General features: G+C 29.5%; 1 protein-coding gene across 11 annotated transcripts; it reads right to left on the bottom strand.

Annotated features, from left to right (window-relative positions):
- Positions 1 to 2,993: 2,993 nt before the first annotated feature.
- Positions 2,994 to 18,407, bottom strand: LOC106060514 (EF-hand calcium-binding domain-containing protein 7-like). 11 transcript variants are annotated; one of them, XM_056029212.1, is made up of 21 exons: positions 18,150 to 18,407; positions 15,452 to 15,615; positions 13,850 to 13,915; positions 13,582 to 13,727; positions 13,331 to 13,417; positions 12,569 to 12,592; positions 12,309 to 12,420; positions 11,923 to 11,985; positions 9,840 to 9,908; positions 9,399 to 9,440; positions 9,146 to 9,199; positions 8,548 to 8,630; positions 7,870 to 8,005; positions 7,486 to 7,586; positions 7,135 to 7,292; positions 6,324 to 6,457; positions 5,051 to 5,199; positions 4,715 to 4,837; positions 4,538 to 4,627; positions 4,302 to 4,409; positions 2,994 to 4,082 (listed from the first exon to the last, which is right to left on the bottom strand). In XM_056029212.1, the coding sequence occupies exons 2-21, from the start codon at positions 15,606 to 15,608 to the stop codon at positions 4,008 to 4,010; spliced, it is 1,977 nt and encodes a 658-aa protein (XP_055885187.1). In that variant the 5' UTR covers positions 15,609 to 15,615; positions 18,150 to 18,407; the 3' UTR covers positions 2,994 to 4,007. The 11 variants fall into 11 exon arrangements, with proteins under 11 accessions (XP_055885187.1, XP_055885188.1, XP_055885189.1 ...); XM_056029213.1 differs by lacking the exon at positions 18,150 to 18,407 and adding an exon at positions 16,495 to 16,512; XM_056029214.1 differs by lacking the exon at positions 11,923 to 11,985.
- Between the last annotated feature and the right edge of the window lie 23 nt (positions 18,408 to 18,430).

The raw sequence follows: 18,430 nt of genomic DNA on the forward strand, positions 1-18,430 counted from the left end.
GTGTGAACATGAACTTTTACTTGATTTGGAACACATAATGTTTGTGTGCCGGACTGCACTTCTTAACCTGTTCAAAACTAATTTTAAAACCTCATTAAATTCGACTTGCTATACATATACAGGAATATAATAAATGACAATGACACCAGTCGGGGTAATATTTTGCTTACTAATTACCAGCAAGGCATAAATCTATGTTTTTTTTTCAGACTTGGTTAATAAGCAGTATGAGTCTGTGCCTTAAAATGATATTTCCAAGTTTTTGTTATTCAAATTTCATTTTACTGAGACACAATATTCTTTCCCATTTGCCATTGTAAAAACAACAACAACAACTTGAGTTCAAATAAGCCCATGAGTATTAAAGACTAAGACTAAGACTGCTTTATTGATCCTTACGGAAGTTTGTTGTGATTACAAGGACTCTTTTCTCATATAAAGACAACACAACAGAAAAATACACATAAATACAACTGACAACATAAAGAGTTCATTCAGCGACTACACACAGGTATCTTGGTGCATTTCATGGTCCCTGATCAATGAGTGGCGGTGATAGAGTCTGACCGAGTGAGGTACGAACGAGTTTTTGTACCGCTCCGTTCTTGTTTTGATTGACAGCAGTCGCCCACTTCGCGACGACCTGACGTAGTTCTGATGGAGCGGGTGGCCGTTGTTTTCCAAGATTTTTTCGATTTTTCTTAGGTACTTTTGTTCAAAAAGTTCCTTTAAATGTGGTAATGTTGTGAGTGTAATTTTTTATGCTTTTTTAATGATGTTTTCTAGACGTCGCAACAGTTTAGATGAGGCGTTGCCTTGCCAACAAGTTATTCCGTATGTTAGCAGATTTTGTATAGTCGCGCCGTAAAAAGTCTCAAGGATCTTCTTGTTTAGTTTAAAGCTATTGAGTTTGTATAGAAAAAAAGAGTCGCTGGGCTGTTTTCTTTGTCAAAGTTCCAAGGTGGTCTTCCCATGAAAGCTAACATACTGGGGCGTTGGGTTAAAAAGTTTAGAACCCGTGGTTGTAAGTAAGGGCTTACATTTAAGTTACTCAGTTTGTTTATCATTAGATGTGGCTGTATGGTATTGAAAGCCGAGGAGAAATCTACGAAGAGGACTCGTGCATATGTTTTGGGTATATCGAGATGCTTATAAAGCTGGTCCAAAAGCAATAGAATGGCATCCTCAGTTCCTCTAGCTGCTTTGTATGCAAATTAGTGAGGGTCTAGGCTGTTAATGGCTTTTGCTACAAGTTGTTTAAGCATATATTTTTCAAAACATTTCATAACAATAGGTGTTAGTGCTACTGGGCGGAAATCATTTAAGCAATCTATTTTTGGTTTCTTTGGCACTGGTATGATCTCTGAAGTTTTCCAGATGTGTGGAATTACGCACGTTTGCAATGAGTGGTTAAAGATGTGACAGAAGATAGAAGAGATTTGCTCCGCATATAGCTTGATCAGCTTGCCACTAATTTTGTCTTGTCCAGAAGCTTTTGTTACGTCTACTCTTTTAAATAACAAGGTCACTTCATCCTCAGTTACAAAATTGACGTAGGGCTCTTGTTTTCCTTTGGACAGAGTGTTGAAAAGTTCTTTGTGTAGATCAACAAAATCTTTGTCAAAACGAGAATAAAAATAATTTAGTTCGTTGGCGAATTTCTCGTCATCATCCACTGAAATTTGTTCTCGTTTTGAGGCGCAGCCTGTTATTTTCTTTAATCCTTCCCAGCATTGTTTTGAGTTGTTCTTGGCAAAGAAATTCTCATTTTTTTCTTTGTGTTTTTTTCCCTTCAATTTTTGCTTGTAGCAGAGGAATGAAATATCTATAAACTCTTCGTTGCTAGCCTTATACTTTGTTTTCTTTTCAGTAATAGGGTGTTGAAGCATTGATTGTTAGTTGTTTTTTTTTTATCTCTAAAAGTCCTTTTTGAGTTTTCTATGCATGACGGATAGACCAAATGCAATTAGAATGAATATCGTTTAAATAAGATAATCTTGGTCAAAAAGTGGTATATATACAGGAGAAACATGGTGATGTTTTGTCACTCCCCATTTTACTCTGGGTCATTTCCCTTACATCCCTTTCTCTATCTTCCATCAGAATCCATACTCGCTATATACGTTTGTGTAGGTCACCCCTCTCCTTCCTCCACACCTTCTTCCTCATCTTCTCCAATAATAAGGTTTGTCTTCGAGTCCGAAGATAAATGAGTAGTGCAGTATTTCACTTAGATACGCAGTCCCAGCTGCGACCTACATATTGTGCAATAAAACACAATAAAGTGACGAAGAGAAGAGAGTAATGGAGAAGGTATTAGAGTAGAGCGATATGGTTTGGAAGCAGAAAACATATCTTATACAAAAAGGTGACGCATTAGAGTTTAAATAGATTGAAGGGAAGAGAATTTACAGACTAATATCTTGTTACATTAACATGTTACTCTGTTTTCAGATATTTAATTTAATTATGACACTATTATATATATCTTGAAAATTGTAAAGTATAGTATAGTATAGTGGAATGATAAGAGAAAGGTTTTGCAGTTGTCATGCATCTAAATCATTGCAAACAAAAAAGAAATTGTAAGGTTGATGTATTTTTGGATTTGAGAACATATCTAAATTGATAAAATCAAACTTAGAAAGGCATCTACAATTTTTATTCTGCTCAAAAGGGAACCCATAACAACTAGCTATATAAACATTGCAAAAGTTTTAGACATTAACAGAGGCTGTAACATAAAGTGTAGGCTTTATTTAAAACTGTGCTAGTGGAGCAATTGGGTCATGGGCGCTATTCTGTCAGCGTTATTTTGTTGTTGGCTATTTTGTTGCAAAAAATACTTAACACAATAATAAAAAAAAAATCATTTCCTATTTTATGGAGATGAAGGTGGTAGCTATATTATCCATTCATTTTTTTAATTGCTTCTTTATCGCAAGGTATATTTCGGTGAATAATTTTTTTAAAATTCAGTAATAAATGAAATGTTATTTCTTAAATTTTAATAAAATATCGTCAAGTATTTAAAATTTTCCTTTTCATATGATTGAAAAAAAAAAGACATAGGATCAAACCGCAACATTCACATCATTAGCATCACATTCTAACATCTTAGCTGACCAGCAATGTGTGAAAGTTCATCTCAAAATAAATGATTCCATGTTTTTAAAATTGTAGTTTGGAAAATATTTTAATTATGAAGAAAGTGTGAGCTAATAGCAGGAACTGAGAAAGTATAATCCTGTAGGTTCAATACAAAAAATTCAACTTAATGAAATAAATGAAAAGAACCAAATTATATTGCCGAAAGATTTTAAAATTAAAAATTTCAATAAATACTTGTGTTACTATATTTTATTACAAAGTACATAGATGACTGATAACTAATAACTATAAATCAAGACTATTAAAAAAATCACAGAAGATGAAAAACTTTTCAGAAAATACATTGTAGAAAATCTTAGAACATAATACAAGTAAGCTATCACAGACCAATGTAAGGACAATTATGACAAAGAAATTAAAATATACATGTCTTCAGTCATTAAACAATTAATATGCATAAAAGAATACAGACTTACAAACTTTTAATAAACTGGTAGTATTGAAATTACCCTCTTGAAAATTTTAACCCCCTTGCTCACTCGAAATTATTGATGACATGCACAATTATAATGTCCATTAACAACAACACATGAATTTAGAGAATAAATCAAAATGAAAATCTAAAATGGTAACATCTCAGTGTTTTTCTTACTAGCCAAGGTGTAAGTCTCGTCCTGCAATCTCCATAATTGTCAACTTTCTAACCTACCCAGCACACTCACATGTATACATCAAAACACAATGGATTTCTAGATAAATGATGTGGATTACCTATGGCATGTGAGAGCAATGTTGAGCAAGGTGCAAAGAATAAATAATGTTTGCTACATATTTACTGATTTCATTTTAAACTGCTATGCAATTTTATACATGACAGGAAACGAAAATAAACATTTCTATTTCAGCACACTTTCCTCACAAATGACATTCAAATCACTGCCATCATTCAAAGGGAGAATGTGATGTCCTACCTGAAAAATTAAAAACATAATATGATGGGTTGTAAAACAATTGTAAAGAAGTTATTTGGATGTTTTTTTTGCAAATAATTTATGTCTGGTTGTTGTTTTTTGTTAGCATTTAGAATAAATTTTAATAAAAATGTAAACATTTTATAAATAGACAATATATATACTTTTTAATGCAGCATTAACTTTGCATGATTATGAATGGGCAAAGAAAAAACTCACCACAGATGTTTGTGCAGGGACTGTAACTGTTCCTAACATGGATCCGGTGTGACTTACACCATTTCGAGTTTTGCTGCAGTCAAGTGACATTTTGATTTTAGTCTTGGACTGTAACAGTCACACAATGTAATTGAGTAAATCATATTTGAAAGAAAATGTCTACACAAAAACAATTTTGTAACTGAACCTAAATAAATCTTATTGTCAATAAAAAATATTAAATAAAAATTGTTCACCTTGTTTTCTACAACTATTAAAGCCCGGTGGTCATTAATGTATTGGTAGATCATCACATCCTTTATAGCTTTCACTTTTTTAGCTTCACCCTTGTAAAAGAAATATTTCCATTAAGATTTAAAATTTAGTTTCAAATTAAAGAGAAATGGAAAGAACCAAAAAAAAGTATCATTTACCTTTGTAAATGCTAACTGACAAGAAGCTTTATCCAGTGTGTCTTTATTGCTTTTTAAAGCAGAAACTTCTAGCTCAGGATCTGAACATTTCTGAGTGTAGACTTTAAGAAGGAATGGACATGCCTGAAATATTCTTAGAGATTTTCATTTTGTTGGATTTAATTCCTACATTCATAAGCACACCTTTTTTGGGGGGACTTAATAATGCAATGTCAGACAAGTCTAATATTAAACTCTAAACTTTGTTATTGTTTATCAGTAACAGCTACACACACAACAGAGAGAAGAAAACTGCAGAAAACAAAATCTGATTGATTTTATAAGAATTATTTTTACCTCATCTAGTAGAAGAGATTTGTTGAATCCCATGGCCGATAAAGTTATCCATAAATCCTCTGTATCCCCCTCATTGTCTTCTGCCTCCATCTCATTTAATTTGATAAAACCAGCCAGTGTTATTTGTCCTTTGTCCAGCTCTATGTTATCTGGACAATAATTGAAACAATTTGATTATTCAGCACATTATATGATTGGATCAAATGTGAGAGTTTCTTATTTCATTTTTTTTATCATTTATATTAAAATAATATTGAGTCACAATGAATACTGGCAAGACAATGTTCTTCAACAGTCTGCAACAATTTACAGACAGAAAACAAATAACATAAGAAGATAAACAGCAATAAATTAATTGCTAGTAATTATTCCAACAGCAATAAATTAATTGCTAGTAATTGTCCCAGCAGAATTGAGACCTGTAAGAAAGTAGATATATAAAGTAATAGGCCTATATCAACCTAAAGAAAAACATTCATAAAAAATATATTGGTAAAAAATGAACCTATCTTAATGAAAATATTAATTTTAAAAAAGGTGGATGGTATACTCAGCTTTGAAAATATGATTAGATGTATAATTATCAAATAATATAAATGGATTAAAATATTGTATAAGAGTATCATGGTTGTTGTAACAATAATTAAACTAGAAACATAAAAAAAGGGGTGAAGGTTAGAAAACACAATAGACATGAACTAAAAAAATAACATATATGTCAAATTAGACAGCTCTATCAAGTGTGGTATAGGTGGAGGGAAGTAAATGCAGGACCAACTAACACTATCAATCAAAAAGATTATTTCTGAAAGATTTGGATGGTCCTGCAAGAAATTATTGTGGTTCCTTCTAGGCAGTATTTTGAGGTGGAAGTTAGCAGAGTTTAAGTCATTGATTAACATGCATGACTAGATTGACATATGAAATGCATAGGACATAATTATCTTCTTTTTTGAAGTAATGTAACTAATATATAACATAAGTCTGTGGGTCAGATCTTCACATTATTTCAACATATTTTTTTCACCATTTTCTCTCTTTATATAACTTATTCAAGTACTGCTATCATTGCTGCAATGATAAAATATTTTTAAAAATAATTATCTAATTTTATTGCTGGAAAATAAAAAAAAAAAGAATATAGATAAATGAACAGTGCTAATATATGATGGAATGAAATATTAGTGATTGGAGAAAAAAACACAACAGTTCACACTGACTCTAATAAGTAAGCTAATAAGCAAACTACAGTTTTTAATTCCCCTTGACTCACCTTCCACCACACTCCACTCATCATCCGCAACTTCCTCACCACTGGTTCTCATGTTATACCAATTAAACTCCTCTCTGCTCAACAGCCTGTTACCATCTAAATCAGCCATCTCAAATATATCTTCTAAAGCTTTTCTGTATGAGTTAAAAAAATGAACTTAATATGTTGTCATGTTGTTCATGGCATCACTGAAAGTGCATTTTACTATTTTATAGAGATAAACACCTGAGTAAAGGACAAATCACAATAGAAACTTTACAAGCAGAAAATGTATATATCTATAATTAAATATTAACCCACTGAGACCAATTTAGTTATAAACTCTACCCATCAATGACCTAGCAAAATGAAACAAATAAAAGAAAAAGAAAACAGTAATTGAAGTGACATATAAAAAATGTATAGTCTTAACAACATCAACATAAAGTGTATCACCAGTTTAGTATTTTAATAAACAAGGTGTGATGATTGATATAAAAATTTGTATAGTGTTTTTTTTATAACAGCAAATGCAAAAGCTTTGAAAAAGAACTATTAAATTTAAGATTTTTTTTTAATAAAACAAAATTAAATAATTAAATTCTTTTCTTTTAAATAACAATTGCAGTATCATTCCATAAGCTATGATCATTTTTTTTCTTTAAAGAAAAATTCTACAATAACAAATTTTATTTATGCAAATAATAACTCCTACAATTGTACAATTAGATCAATCTATCATGGGTCATAAATAAGTTTGCACTTCTTTAGATGTATAATTGCCAAATCTTGAAAAAGCATAACATGTCCAGCCAGAATTTAAATATCTTACTTAAAGCCCCGAGTTAGAACAATCTTATCTCCCTTTTCTTTCATAATTAGCTTGGCCTCTTTCATGGCTGTTTCTTTCTTTGGTTTCAGTCGACAACCCGTTGTGAATGGTATTAGAAGGTATTTTCCTTTAGTCATGTTACACCTTAGGCCGTATTTCTAAAATGCAATATAGCAATGATTATGTCAGAAACATAAATTTCAAGAAAAACTTAGTTGGTCTAACTGAAATCATTACTCAGATTTGGTAAGTCTTGTAAAATAATAAAAAAAAAAAAAAAGAGTACTTAGAAATCAACAAAAGTAAAGTGATAAGGTTAACAGTAATTTTATAAAATTAAAGGTTTATTACTCCTCGAATGTCTTTGGTTTCTGTGAATGCAACAAATGAGTTATCATCTTCATAAATGACAAATAATGCAGTATCAATAAACGTGCCATCTAGAGCTTCACCTGTATTGTAAAAAAAAAAAAAAAACTCATCAAAGAAATATTTAAACTATTGGATAGTACATTCTACAAACTTAAATATGAAAATATCATAACATGGTCCATTATCATTTTACATTATTTCATTCATTTTTTTTTCTATTACTTCCTGATTAAAATTAAACCTTTTAATAATTAGTATAAATTTTGCAAGCTAAAATGTAGCCCAAACTATTTAAAAAACAAAGTGAGTTTTCTCTTATTTCCCTAGGAGAACTATGAATAATAAAACTAGAACACTTCTTACCAGACTCTCCTATTTTCAAAGGTTGTATTGAAATCCAGACATCACTATCTTCTGTTAAGTTTAAAGTATATACATGACTTATAATGGAGCTGTCTTCAAGAAAGAAAGTACCTTTGGATTGCACCATGGGCCAGTCCTAGTTACAAATTTAGTATATATTTTTTTTTATATTGTGAATATATATAAATATATATATAAATATTAGCATAAATAATTGTTGTTGTTTGCTAAAGAAAATGATACAAAATATAACATTGTTCCAAGAAGTGCTATTATTAGAGTAGAGCAAGTTTGGCTTGGAAGTATTAAAAATTTCAACATAGAAAATACTGACGCTCATATTACAACAAAGACATAGAAAAAAGTTGAAGCTGTTGAGTTCTACATAGATTGAAGAGACGAGAATTTACAGACAGGGACAAAAAACTAATATCTTATTACATTAAGATGTTACTCTGCCAAAAGTGTTTTGAAAATTGTTAAGTCAAGTATAGTATAGTATCGTATTTTTAAAGAAATAGATTTTACTTAAGAACAAAAAAATGATTGTAAAAGTTACTTCTAGCAAAGCCTCAATTTCTTCTATTTAATGCTATACTACTTGTATCAATGTATTGATAGACCAGTCAATTTTTTTAAATACTAACAAACCAAATCCAAGAAATGTAACATCCTTACTTTTAAATTGGTTGGTTCCTTGGAACGACCTCCTTTAGATATTGAATTTGTGGAAACTCTTGGTGATGGCTTTGAATAATCATCTGATCAGATACAAAAATATATTTCAAAGTATTTTAAATCTGCTAAGATTTTTTAAAAATTTTCTTCTTATCATTACAAATAAGGAAAACCAAGAGGACATTACAAAAAAACCTATGCAAAAAAAAAAAAAAAATCTAACAAATCATCTGTATATGTATAAAATGTTTATATATATATATAAACAAAGCATGAATGGTCAAATGTTACATCAATACTTTGAAAAAATTACACCTTTATTCAAATAGAGTAATCTGTGATACATGTTTATATTAAAAAACAAAACAAACAAAAAAAAAACTAAAAATTACAATAATAAAAAAAAAAATTGTCAGAAAAAAATATTTAAAAAATTTATGAAGACTAAAAAACAATAGAAATCATACACATTTGAAACTACTTACTAACAGCAAAATAAATAAAAAGATAAAAGCTAAATACAAAAATGAATTTGCATTATCAAGTAACAAAACTAAAAAATAGTTACTGGACACACAAAATTTTTTTGTTTTTATACCATTAGACACGTGACTTAATGTAGATGATCTTCTTTTACTAAGAGCAGATGTTTCTGGAATAAATATTAATTGACATTATTATATACCATGAAATCAATTTACTTTAAAATTGTCAATAATGCATATGACACATTTTTTTTCACGTTTTTTTGCTGTTTTGTAAATCAGTAGTCTACACATTATTACACATACTTTATACAGAAATAAAAAATAAAAATAAAATTAAAAAAAATTAAATTAAAAAATGTATACCATCTAAAACTGACTGCTTTGATAATCTCCGTTCTTGTGAAGCTGAAAAGAAAAATAGCTATTGACTCTATTGACAGCATATAAAGAGGAGTCATATATTCTGTTTATGTAATAGGCCTATACAAATATATCATGCATGTTTTTTTCAATATTATTTTAAAACATTCAAATAGACAATATTTATCCATATAAAATAGAATGTATTTTGCAATTCATATTTACATACACATTTAAAAAATTCTATATGAAATGGCAATAGAAGATACAAAAGGTCTACACTTTTCAAAAGTTGAGCAGTTATGAAGAGATCTACGTTTTAACAATAACAATTCAAAATATATTGATGTCCAAAAAAAAAAGATGCACTGAATGTATAATTAACAGAGAATTTCTTGTTTGCAAGGGAAGAATATATATATATATATATATATTATGATCTACCATTTCTAGCTGAATGCCTGGATAGCCTGCGATCTGGGCTGGGAGCAGGGCTCACTTCAGGGCTAGATTCTGGAAATAAATATCAAGGTCACTACAGTTTTTTTTTTTTTTTAAATTTAACTCCAAATATTGAGATTCTTTTGAACAGGCTGTGAACTTTAAGCAACAAAGTAATCAGTGAAACTCATTCTAACTACATAAAAATATGATTACTAATTTTTTTACGTGAGAACTTTATTAAAAAATGAGTTAAAACAATCATTTTTGGAATTTGAAAATTGTGATTTTAAGGCTGACTAAAAAAGGCTTTAGTTGAAAAATCAAAACTTTTATTCTATAAAATTATTTTTTTTTACAGTAAAAATATCAAATGTTCATTCTTTTGTGAGTATTCATTTAATGCCTTCTTTTGACATTACATTTTGTGAAAATCTATACATATTTTCAATAAAGTCATACATATGTTAACTATTAAGTTATTTTAAGTTATAAAGTTAATTAATTAATTAATTATTTGTTTTCATTTATAAATGTTATTTGGATAGTACATTAAAGATGTATTTAATTAGTCTACCATTTAAAAATAGTAAGCCTAGAAAACTAAAATTCACAAGCATACATTTAAAAGCCACACTCTTCTATTAATTATATTTCTAGATTAGATATATTAAGCAAGCAGTAATATATGCATTAATTGGCATGCTTTCCCATATCAAAAAATATTTTGTTGAATTCTGTATTTTATAATTAGTAAACATTAACAAAATGAGTCAAAAGATCAAATTAGATACAACAGTGACCCGTTAGCTCATTTCTCTGTAGAGAATGGTGTAATTCAGGACAGTGTACCACTCCAACACTTTTAGTGAACTTTTTTGCTGAATCAAATAAGGTGATGTCTGCATGAAGGCATCCATGTCAAGTTCTGCACCAGCCACAACAGATGTGCAGATGATTGTGTTCTTCTTGCTGTCACTGAACAGGAGTTAGTTTTGCAGTCACTGAACAGGAGTTAGTTTTGCAGTCACTGAACAGGAGTTAGATTGCTATCAATGAATTTGCTGTGTCTGCAGCTTCATTTAGTTTTTTTTTAACTATCAACTTCAGAACAATGAAAATCACAACATGAACACTATGAATAGCCATCCTCTTAATGTGATAGAGCATGGGTTGGCAAAAATTCTGACTGGGTGGGACACAAAATTTATAAAAACTTCATGGTGGGCTGCACTAGACTTTCAAACAAAATTTGAAACATTAACATGTTCTTCTTGTTATTCTCTATAGTCACTCTAGTGTTAGTTCACTAAGTAAACAAGTAGCACAGTAAAACAAGTAGCACAGTAGATACAAATTCACAGCTTTGAATTTTTAGATTTTTAGTTGTGCTACATACAGAAAGATTTCTGTACAGCCATAGACAGGCTCTGAGACCTGGGTGCTCTATAGGAGCAAGTTAGGTTCCTTTAACACTTCCACTTAATGTCCTACACTCCATAACGGTTATTAACCTAAAAAAAGAGTGGAGGTATAGTGGATAGTGTAATCTAGTTAGAAGTTGGGGGACAGAAGACTGCATAAAAGATAATGTATCAGAATTGATAAGAAGTTGGAGAGAGAGTAAAGGGATAGGAAAAATGGAGTGTACTGAAAGAATAATGTGGTGGGATATGATAATGTAAACTGCTATGAAATCAAACAAATTGAATTATTACAAAATTGATATGCATTATAAAGCATATTGAACCATGACTCATAGAAAGCTTTAAAAATTCACTAGTATCTAAAACACATTACAAAAAATGTGAATTAAATTTCTGAAAATAAAATTTACCATCATTTAAAAACAAATAAATCCTTATCTTTTTGGTAATAAAGGTAATAATCAAAATCAATATAGTGTATCATAAAAAAAAACAACAACAACACACAAACTATAACAACAAATACACACAAACAAACAAAAACTGACAAAGTATACAAAGAAGCAGATTATAATAGCTACAAAGCTTTAGGGATGCATTTGTGAGTATCATAGAATATTTTTGATACAGTTAATAAAGCATTTCAGATTCCTTCTTACGCCTCCATTCAGAAGCTGATGAACCAACTGACATCTGTGAACCTAGAGACAGTTCATCCTTGTCTGATTGGAGATAGACAGCTATCAATTAGCAATTTACATCATTTTAATTATAGCAGGAAGCTTTAACTGCTTCTCAGTTCAGAGGTTGTATAAAAAAAAAACACTAAAATATTAATGAATATATAATAAAGAAAATGAAAGAAAAAAAACAACCTAGCATAAACTACTAGGATTTTGAGAAAGAGTATCATGAATCATATTTGTAGAGATCTAACTAAATATCAGTGTAATAGCTAAAAAATGAACTACAAATTATTTCAAAAACAATAACAAATAATTATTTATTTAGAATAATGAAAAAAAAAAATGAAATACTGACAAACCTTTTCTTGGAGTTATCTCACCATGGAGTTTTCTATTTTTTTCTCTTTTTTCCAAGTTTCTTAACGCTAATTTTTTGTATTCTTCTGTTGTTGAAAGCACCATCTTGGCAAACTGTTTTAATAGAATAAACTTACTATAGGAATACATCTCACTACATCTAAATAAAAAAAATAGGTCTTCAAATCCTTATTTGTTATTCTTTATCTTTATAATTATATATATAACTATTAATAGTTCAAAATGTTTCTATTATATTCACCTTGCCATAATAAAATTTGTTCCTCTACAATTATTCAATAAGCAGCAGATAAAAAAATATTTTAAAAAAGAGCAATGGCAAACTGTTATTGAATTAAATCAATAAATACATAGTGACATACACAAAAATGAATATAAAATGAAATAAATAGAAAACAACATATAGTTTTCAATAGTTTTCTATCAGGAATAAATAATAGCTCATTACTTAACTAATTTGTAACAAATGTAAGAACTAATAATGGGAAATTATACAACAGCAACCAAAAAACTGAATTGTTTCATGAGAAAATATTGCAGAAAGTTGAAAGGACAAAAATGAGTGAAAAGGGCTGAACAGAATAGTAAAAATATTTTGAGAAGAGTTTAAAAGCAAAGAATATAATGGGGATGAACCATTTTAGAAATTTTGAAACTAACTGTAGCCAAATATTAGAGCAATTCTGGGGAAGCATTACAGAGAGTGCTAAGAACCAGAGTAAAGAATCAAAAGCAGCAAATAATGACCTTGCTAAATAAGCATTTCTCTCTAAGAAACTAAAACTCAAGGAAATTAAGAAGAGCAGTAATGTGATAGTCAAAAAATATTTTAAAAAAGAAACAGTAGCAAAGTAAAAGTCTTTTATTGTTATCATTCAAAAACTAATAGATTCAAAAGAAAAAATTAGTATAAGTGATACAAAATGCACATATGATTTTCAAATGCAGTTAAGACAATTCATTCATGCCAAAAAAAATAATTATTTTGTTTCTAATAAACCACCTCTTTATAATCAAGTTTTCCATCTTTATTTTCATCCACTTCATCAATTATGTCCTTCACCTCATCTTTAGACATCTTTTCTCCTTTCTGATAAAATAAAAAATAAATACATTTTGTAATCAAATGATTATAATGATTATAATATAAGGAAGAACAAACTTTACATTATATAAAGTCCTTTACTTTTCAATCTATAATCTATTTGTAATCTATTTTTTATATTGTGCATACTCAAATTACTAAATACTAACAGTAGTCATAATTTTATAAAGTTCATCCAGAGAAATATAGCCATCGCCATTTAGATCAATTTTATGGAATGCTTTCAGTAGTTCTTCTTCTGATGTAACAGGTTCTCTACTGCAGACGTCAACAAAATCTTCAAAAGTCATACTCTCTGCACAAGCAAAGAGAAAGAAAATAAATTTTTGAAATTCTTATATTTTTAAGTATTGCATCCTTTGTGATTTATTAAGTAAGCTAAATTATTAATCATGAGTTTAAAAATGGGAAAATCACCTGTTCTCGGTGTCCAGTATTTGGCAACTGACTTACTTGTGGGATTTCTTCCAGTCTGTTGTAAAACTAAATTAGAAAAATTAATTCAAAAAAGTACAGCAACATATAAATATTTAAATAGCTCAACAAAAATGTGTTTCACAAAGATAGATAGTAGTTCAATAATAAGACTATAGAGCCAACCCAATAAATATGTACAACTGAATTTACTTATTATGTTTTTTTTATAATTACAATGTTGGCCTAAATGTTTCATCCCAATCATATGTCTTGAAAAAGGTTTAAAAGACACACAATTAATAAATGTTCCACCTTGTGACAAAAAACATGTGGCCCCAGACTTGTTGGTTGTAGGCCACCAAATTTACACACTACGTAAAAAGAAGAAAAAGGCTTTGCCTGCTAGAACATTGTTTCCCAAGAGTAGCCTGGCTTGAGTCTATAAAATAAAGATCTTTGGGAATGCATCAGCTGGTATCTGTCAGTTTAAGGTAATACTGATTTAAAGTATTTATTTAGAAAGCTTATATTAACTCACTTTATCTGTCTGGGAGGAAACTTTAACACATTATTGCTCCCAATTCCCATTCTCGGATCAAGTTGAAACTTAACACAATTATTCATTGTTGATGAAAACACATGAATCAATCAGAAAATTAACCAATTAGTTAATCAATTAGTCATAATTAATTAATTTTGTTTTATAGAGAGAATGTACTAAGCTTAGGAGAGTTAAGCCTTGTGTAGAGAATTTGATTGTTTGCTAAAAATGTTAAACTAACAGTTGTCTATAAAACTTTTTATTTTTATAATTACTTGAATAGCTTAGTGGTTAGCATGTCATCCTTCCATCAAAGAGACTCAAAACATAAAGTTTGAATTCAGACCCAAGCAACTTTTTGAAAACGAATTGTTTTGAAAAGGCAGCATGAAAACATTCTCCCAGATAACCCCCTTGCCCCATCCAACTGGTCCATAAAAGTGATTGGACCTTAGCACATATACTATAAGCATGAAAGTTGCATTAAACAAAAGCAATTAATAAAAATATTACCAATTGCACAAATTTATTATTCTTAGTCTAGATCTATTAAAAATTAATAATTATTTTGTTAAGGAATGTAGATCTATACATGTCCATTGATAAGGAAAATTTTCAGGTTTTGTATTTTACTACTCCATCAATTAGGAGATTGCAGGTGTGAATTTATATCAATCAGAATGTTTGGTGATGAGAATAATGTCAAAAAGCATGATATGAATCATGTATCACTATTGTGATGAAATTTAAAAAAAATGTTTTCTTTAAATTTTTTTTTTAAAGTCTTCACTTATGTGTTTTTAATGTCAGAAAAATATCAAACCAGAAGAGCCAATATAATAATAAAAATTATATGACACTATGCGGCATAAGAATGAATCATATTTTAAGAACACTTAGTTTGCAATTAGTAGATTATCAAGTTCTATAACTCTCTCTTTTTCTATTTTTATTCTATAAATACAACTTAACATAGATGTGACCATATAAAATGAATTTTGTAATAAAAACATGGAAATAAAAAAAAATATGTGTTGCTAATAAAAATTCTTTTGACATACGAAGAATTAAATCCTCTTTGGAATCAATTTTATCTCCCAAGTCATCATAATGACCTAGAAAAGCAGCTTGGCATTCTAGATAAATATCTCTGCTGGGCTGTCCTGCTGTACGTGGGCGACTAGAAGCAGTGGATGGTCTGCTTGAACGCCTAGACATATTGTAGCTTTATCAAGAAAACAAATGGTATTAGACAAAATATCAAAACTATAAAATATTGACATTAAATATTAAAACATTACAGTAAAATGCATGTAAATCTTAATATTATTCATAATATATCTAGGCTTGTATTTGAAATGTTTTGTGAAGAACAAAATAATATTCATTCTTGATTACTATGAGCATTATACTTCATTAAATAAATAGCATTTTCAACAGTATTATTTAATATTTGTTTTACAATTTACATACCACTCAACTATATTTAATTTTATAATTATTTTAAAAACATGTACTTTCAATATTTATACTAATTAATACTAATTAGGTAGATTCAGTCACTAACTTCATACTAATGTAACTAACTGCAGATCTTGAAAGCAGCAGAAGTGTGAACAAAAATAATTTAATTGTATTTCTAATTAAAGAAAAAATTATCTTATAATTGAAAATGAAATTATTGAAAATTGAATTTTAAAAACAAAAAATATCAACAACCCTTTAATCAAGTGTAGGCTTTCAGTTTCATTAAACAAAAATGAGCAGACAAAAAATCTAACTTAAAACAGTATAACAGAATTAAAACTTATAACGTCATTTTTTTTTTGGTCAGTGTGGTACTGCAATTAGAAGCAATCATAATTTCAAGACATTGTTGGAACAGCCTCTAAGAAGCATTGGAAATGGATAATGAAATCTAATAGTGCAATTTTTCACCAATTGACTGATTATTGGTTCATAAAAAAACATGTATACCTTTATTTAGTCTTTTTAAAAATATTTTAAAATATTACTCTAACTCTATCTGTAAAAGGCTATGAAATATATTACATTATTTATGTTTGTTAACACAATATCAGCAATGTATAAATTAAATCAATACTGTATTATCTTTCATTATATATTCATTGTAAAATGTTTGACATGTTTCAGATGTTCATGAAATTCAGAGTTGAAGATAATTTACTTCCTAGTCCAAACAGGACTGTAGGACAATGGGAGATAGAAGTTGGCAGGCTATGAACCAGGGACCATTGAGATGACCAAATGACAGTCCAGTCCCCATACTGCATGACCAGGCAGCCATCTAAAAAATCAGGATCCAGTAAACCTAACTTAATTTGCAGCATACAGCTACAGCCTGGTGGAGCCTGCAATGCTGATCCCAAACTGTCAGCATCTGATCCCAAACTGTATTGGCAATAGCTGTACACATTAGATGAGGGAGAGGGGAAAGCTGTGTGGCAGAGGTTGTTTAGATCTTACTGTCCATAGCTGATGTGACATCCAGAATCTAAATTAAGATTTCTATTGAGAACTAGGTATAAAATAAAAATAAAATTAGAACTAATAGTGTCTATGAGTCTACTACAAAATCTACTTCACCTTTTTATATATACAGTCTAGGTCTAGATATATTTACTAGAATAGACTCTAGATAATAAATCTAGACTCTAGACTATAACTATAAGTATAATAACAAACGAATATTCACATTTGACTAGAGTAACACCTTAAGTAAAATCACTAAATTTAGAAAGCCTTCAGGACAGAAGGCTCAAAAGTAAAGTAGCAATCATACATAAAACACTGAACCATAATCTTCAAATACAAAAAGAAAATTTAATAAAATACTCTGAAAGACACAAAGATAAAGGCACATTCCTCATCCCATATGCTAGGACAAATTTGACCAGGCAGCCATCTAAAAAATCAGGATCCAGTAAACCTAACTTAATTTGCAGCATACAGCTACAGCCTGGTGGAGCCTGCAATGCTGATCCCAAACTGTCAGCATCTGATCTCAAACTGTATTGGCAATAGCTGTACACATCAGATGAGGGAGAGGGGAAAGCTGTGTGGCAGAGGTTGTTTAGATCTTACTGTCCATAGCTGATGTGACATCCAGAATCTAAATTAAGATTTCTATTGAGAACTAGGTATAAAATTAGAACTAATAGTGTCTATGAGTCTACTACAAAATCTACTTCACCTTTTTATATATACAGTCTAGGTCTAGATATATTTACTAGAATAGACTCTAGATAATAAATCTAGACTCTAGACTATAACTGTAAGTATAATAACAAACGAATATTCACATTTGACTAGAGTAACACCTTTAGTAAAATCACTAAATTTAGAAAGCCTTCAGGACAGAAGGCTCAAAAGTAAAGTGGCAATCATACATAAAACACTGAACCATAATCTTCAAATACAAAAACAAAATGTAATAAAATACTCTGAAAGACACAAAGATAAAGGCACATTCCTCGTCCCATATGCTAGGACAAATTTGTACAAATACTACTCCTTCTTCCCTAGTGCTATTAGAGCATGGAATGGGTTGCCTGAGCTAGCCAGGAAAACCATTGACTTGGCAGAATTTAAGTCATTGGTTAATATGCATGACTAAATGCATGACGCGGGGGACGTAATCATCTTTTTTGAAGTAACGTCTGTATTATATAAGATAAGATAATTCCATTTCTTGACTGACTTTTACTCAGACTCAAGTTTACTCAACTTTTAACTTACTGTTAGTGTTACTGTTATAGGTCCCAAGATGATTTTCCAAACAAATATTGAATGTAGAACTAGAGACTACAATATATAAATCAGGTTTAATCCAGCATGCTATAAAAAAATATTTTAATCTAAACACTAAAAGTCATGAGTTGTTTTCTTATCTTTTTTAGTAATACATTACATGTTTAGACGCTCAGCGTAAGTAGCAACGAAATAACTTCCGGGCTAAGGCTGCTTCATTGTAAAACAAAATCCACAATATTGTTAGATCTAATTCTACATTATTTGTT

Source organism: Biomphalaria glabrata, chromosome 5 (assembly GCF_947242115.1).
Source record: "Biomphalaria glabrata chromosome 5, xgBioGlab47.1, whole genome shotgun sequence".
Taxonomy (NCBI): Eukaryota; Metazoa; Mollusca; class Gastropoda; family Planorbidae; genus Biomphalaria; species Biomphalaria glabrata.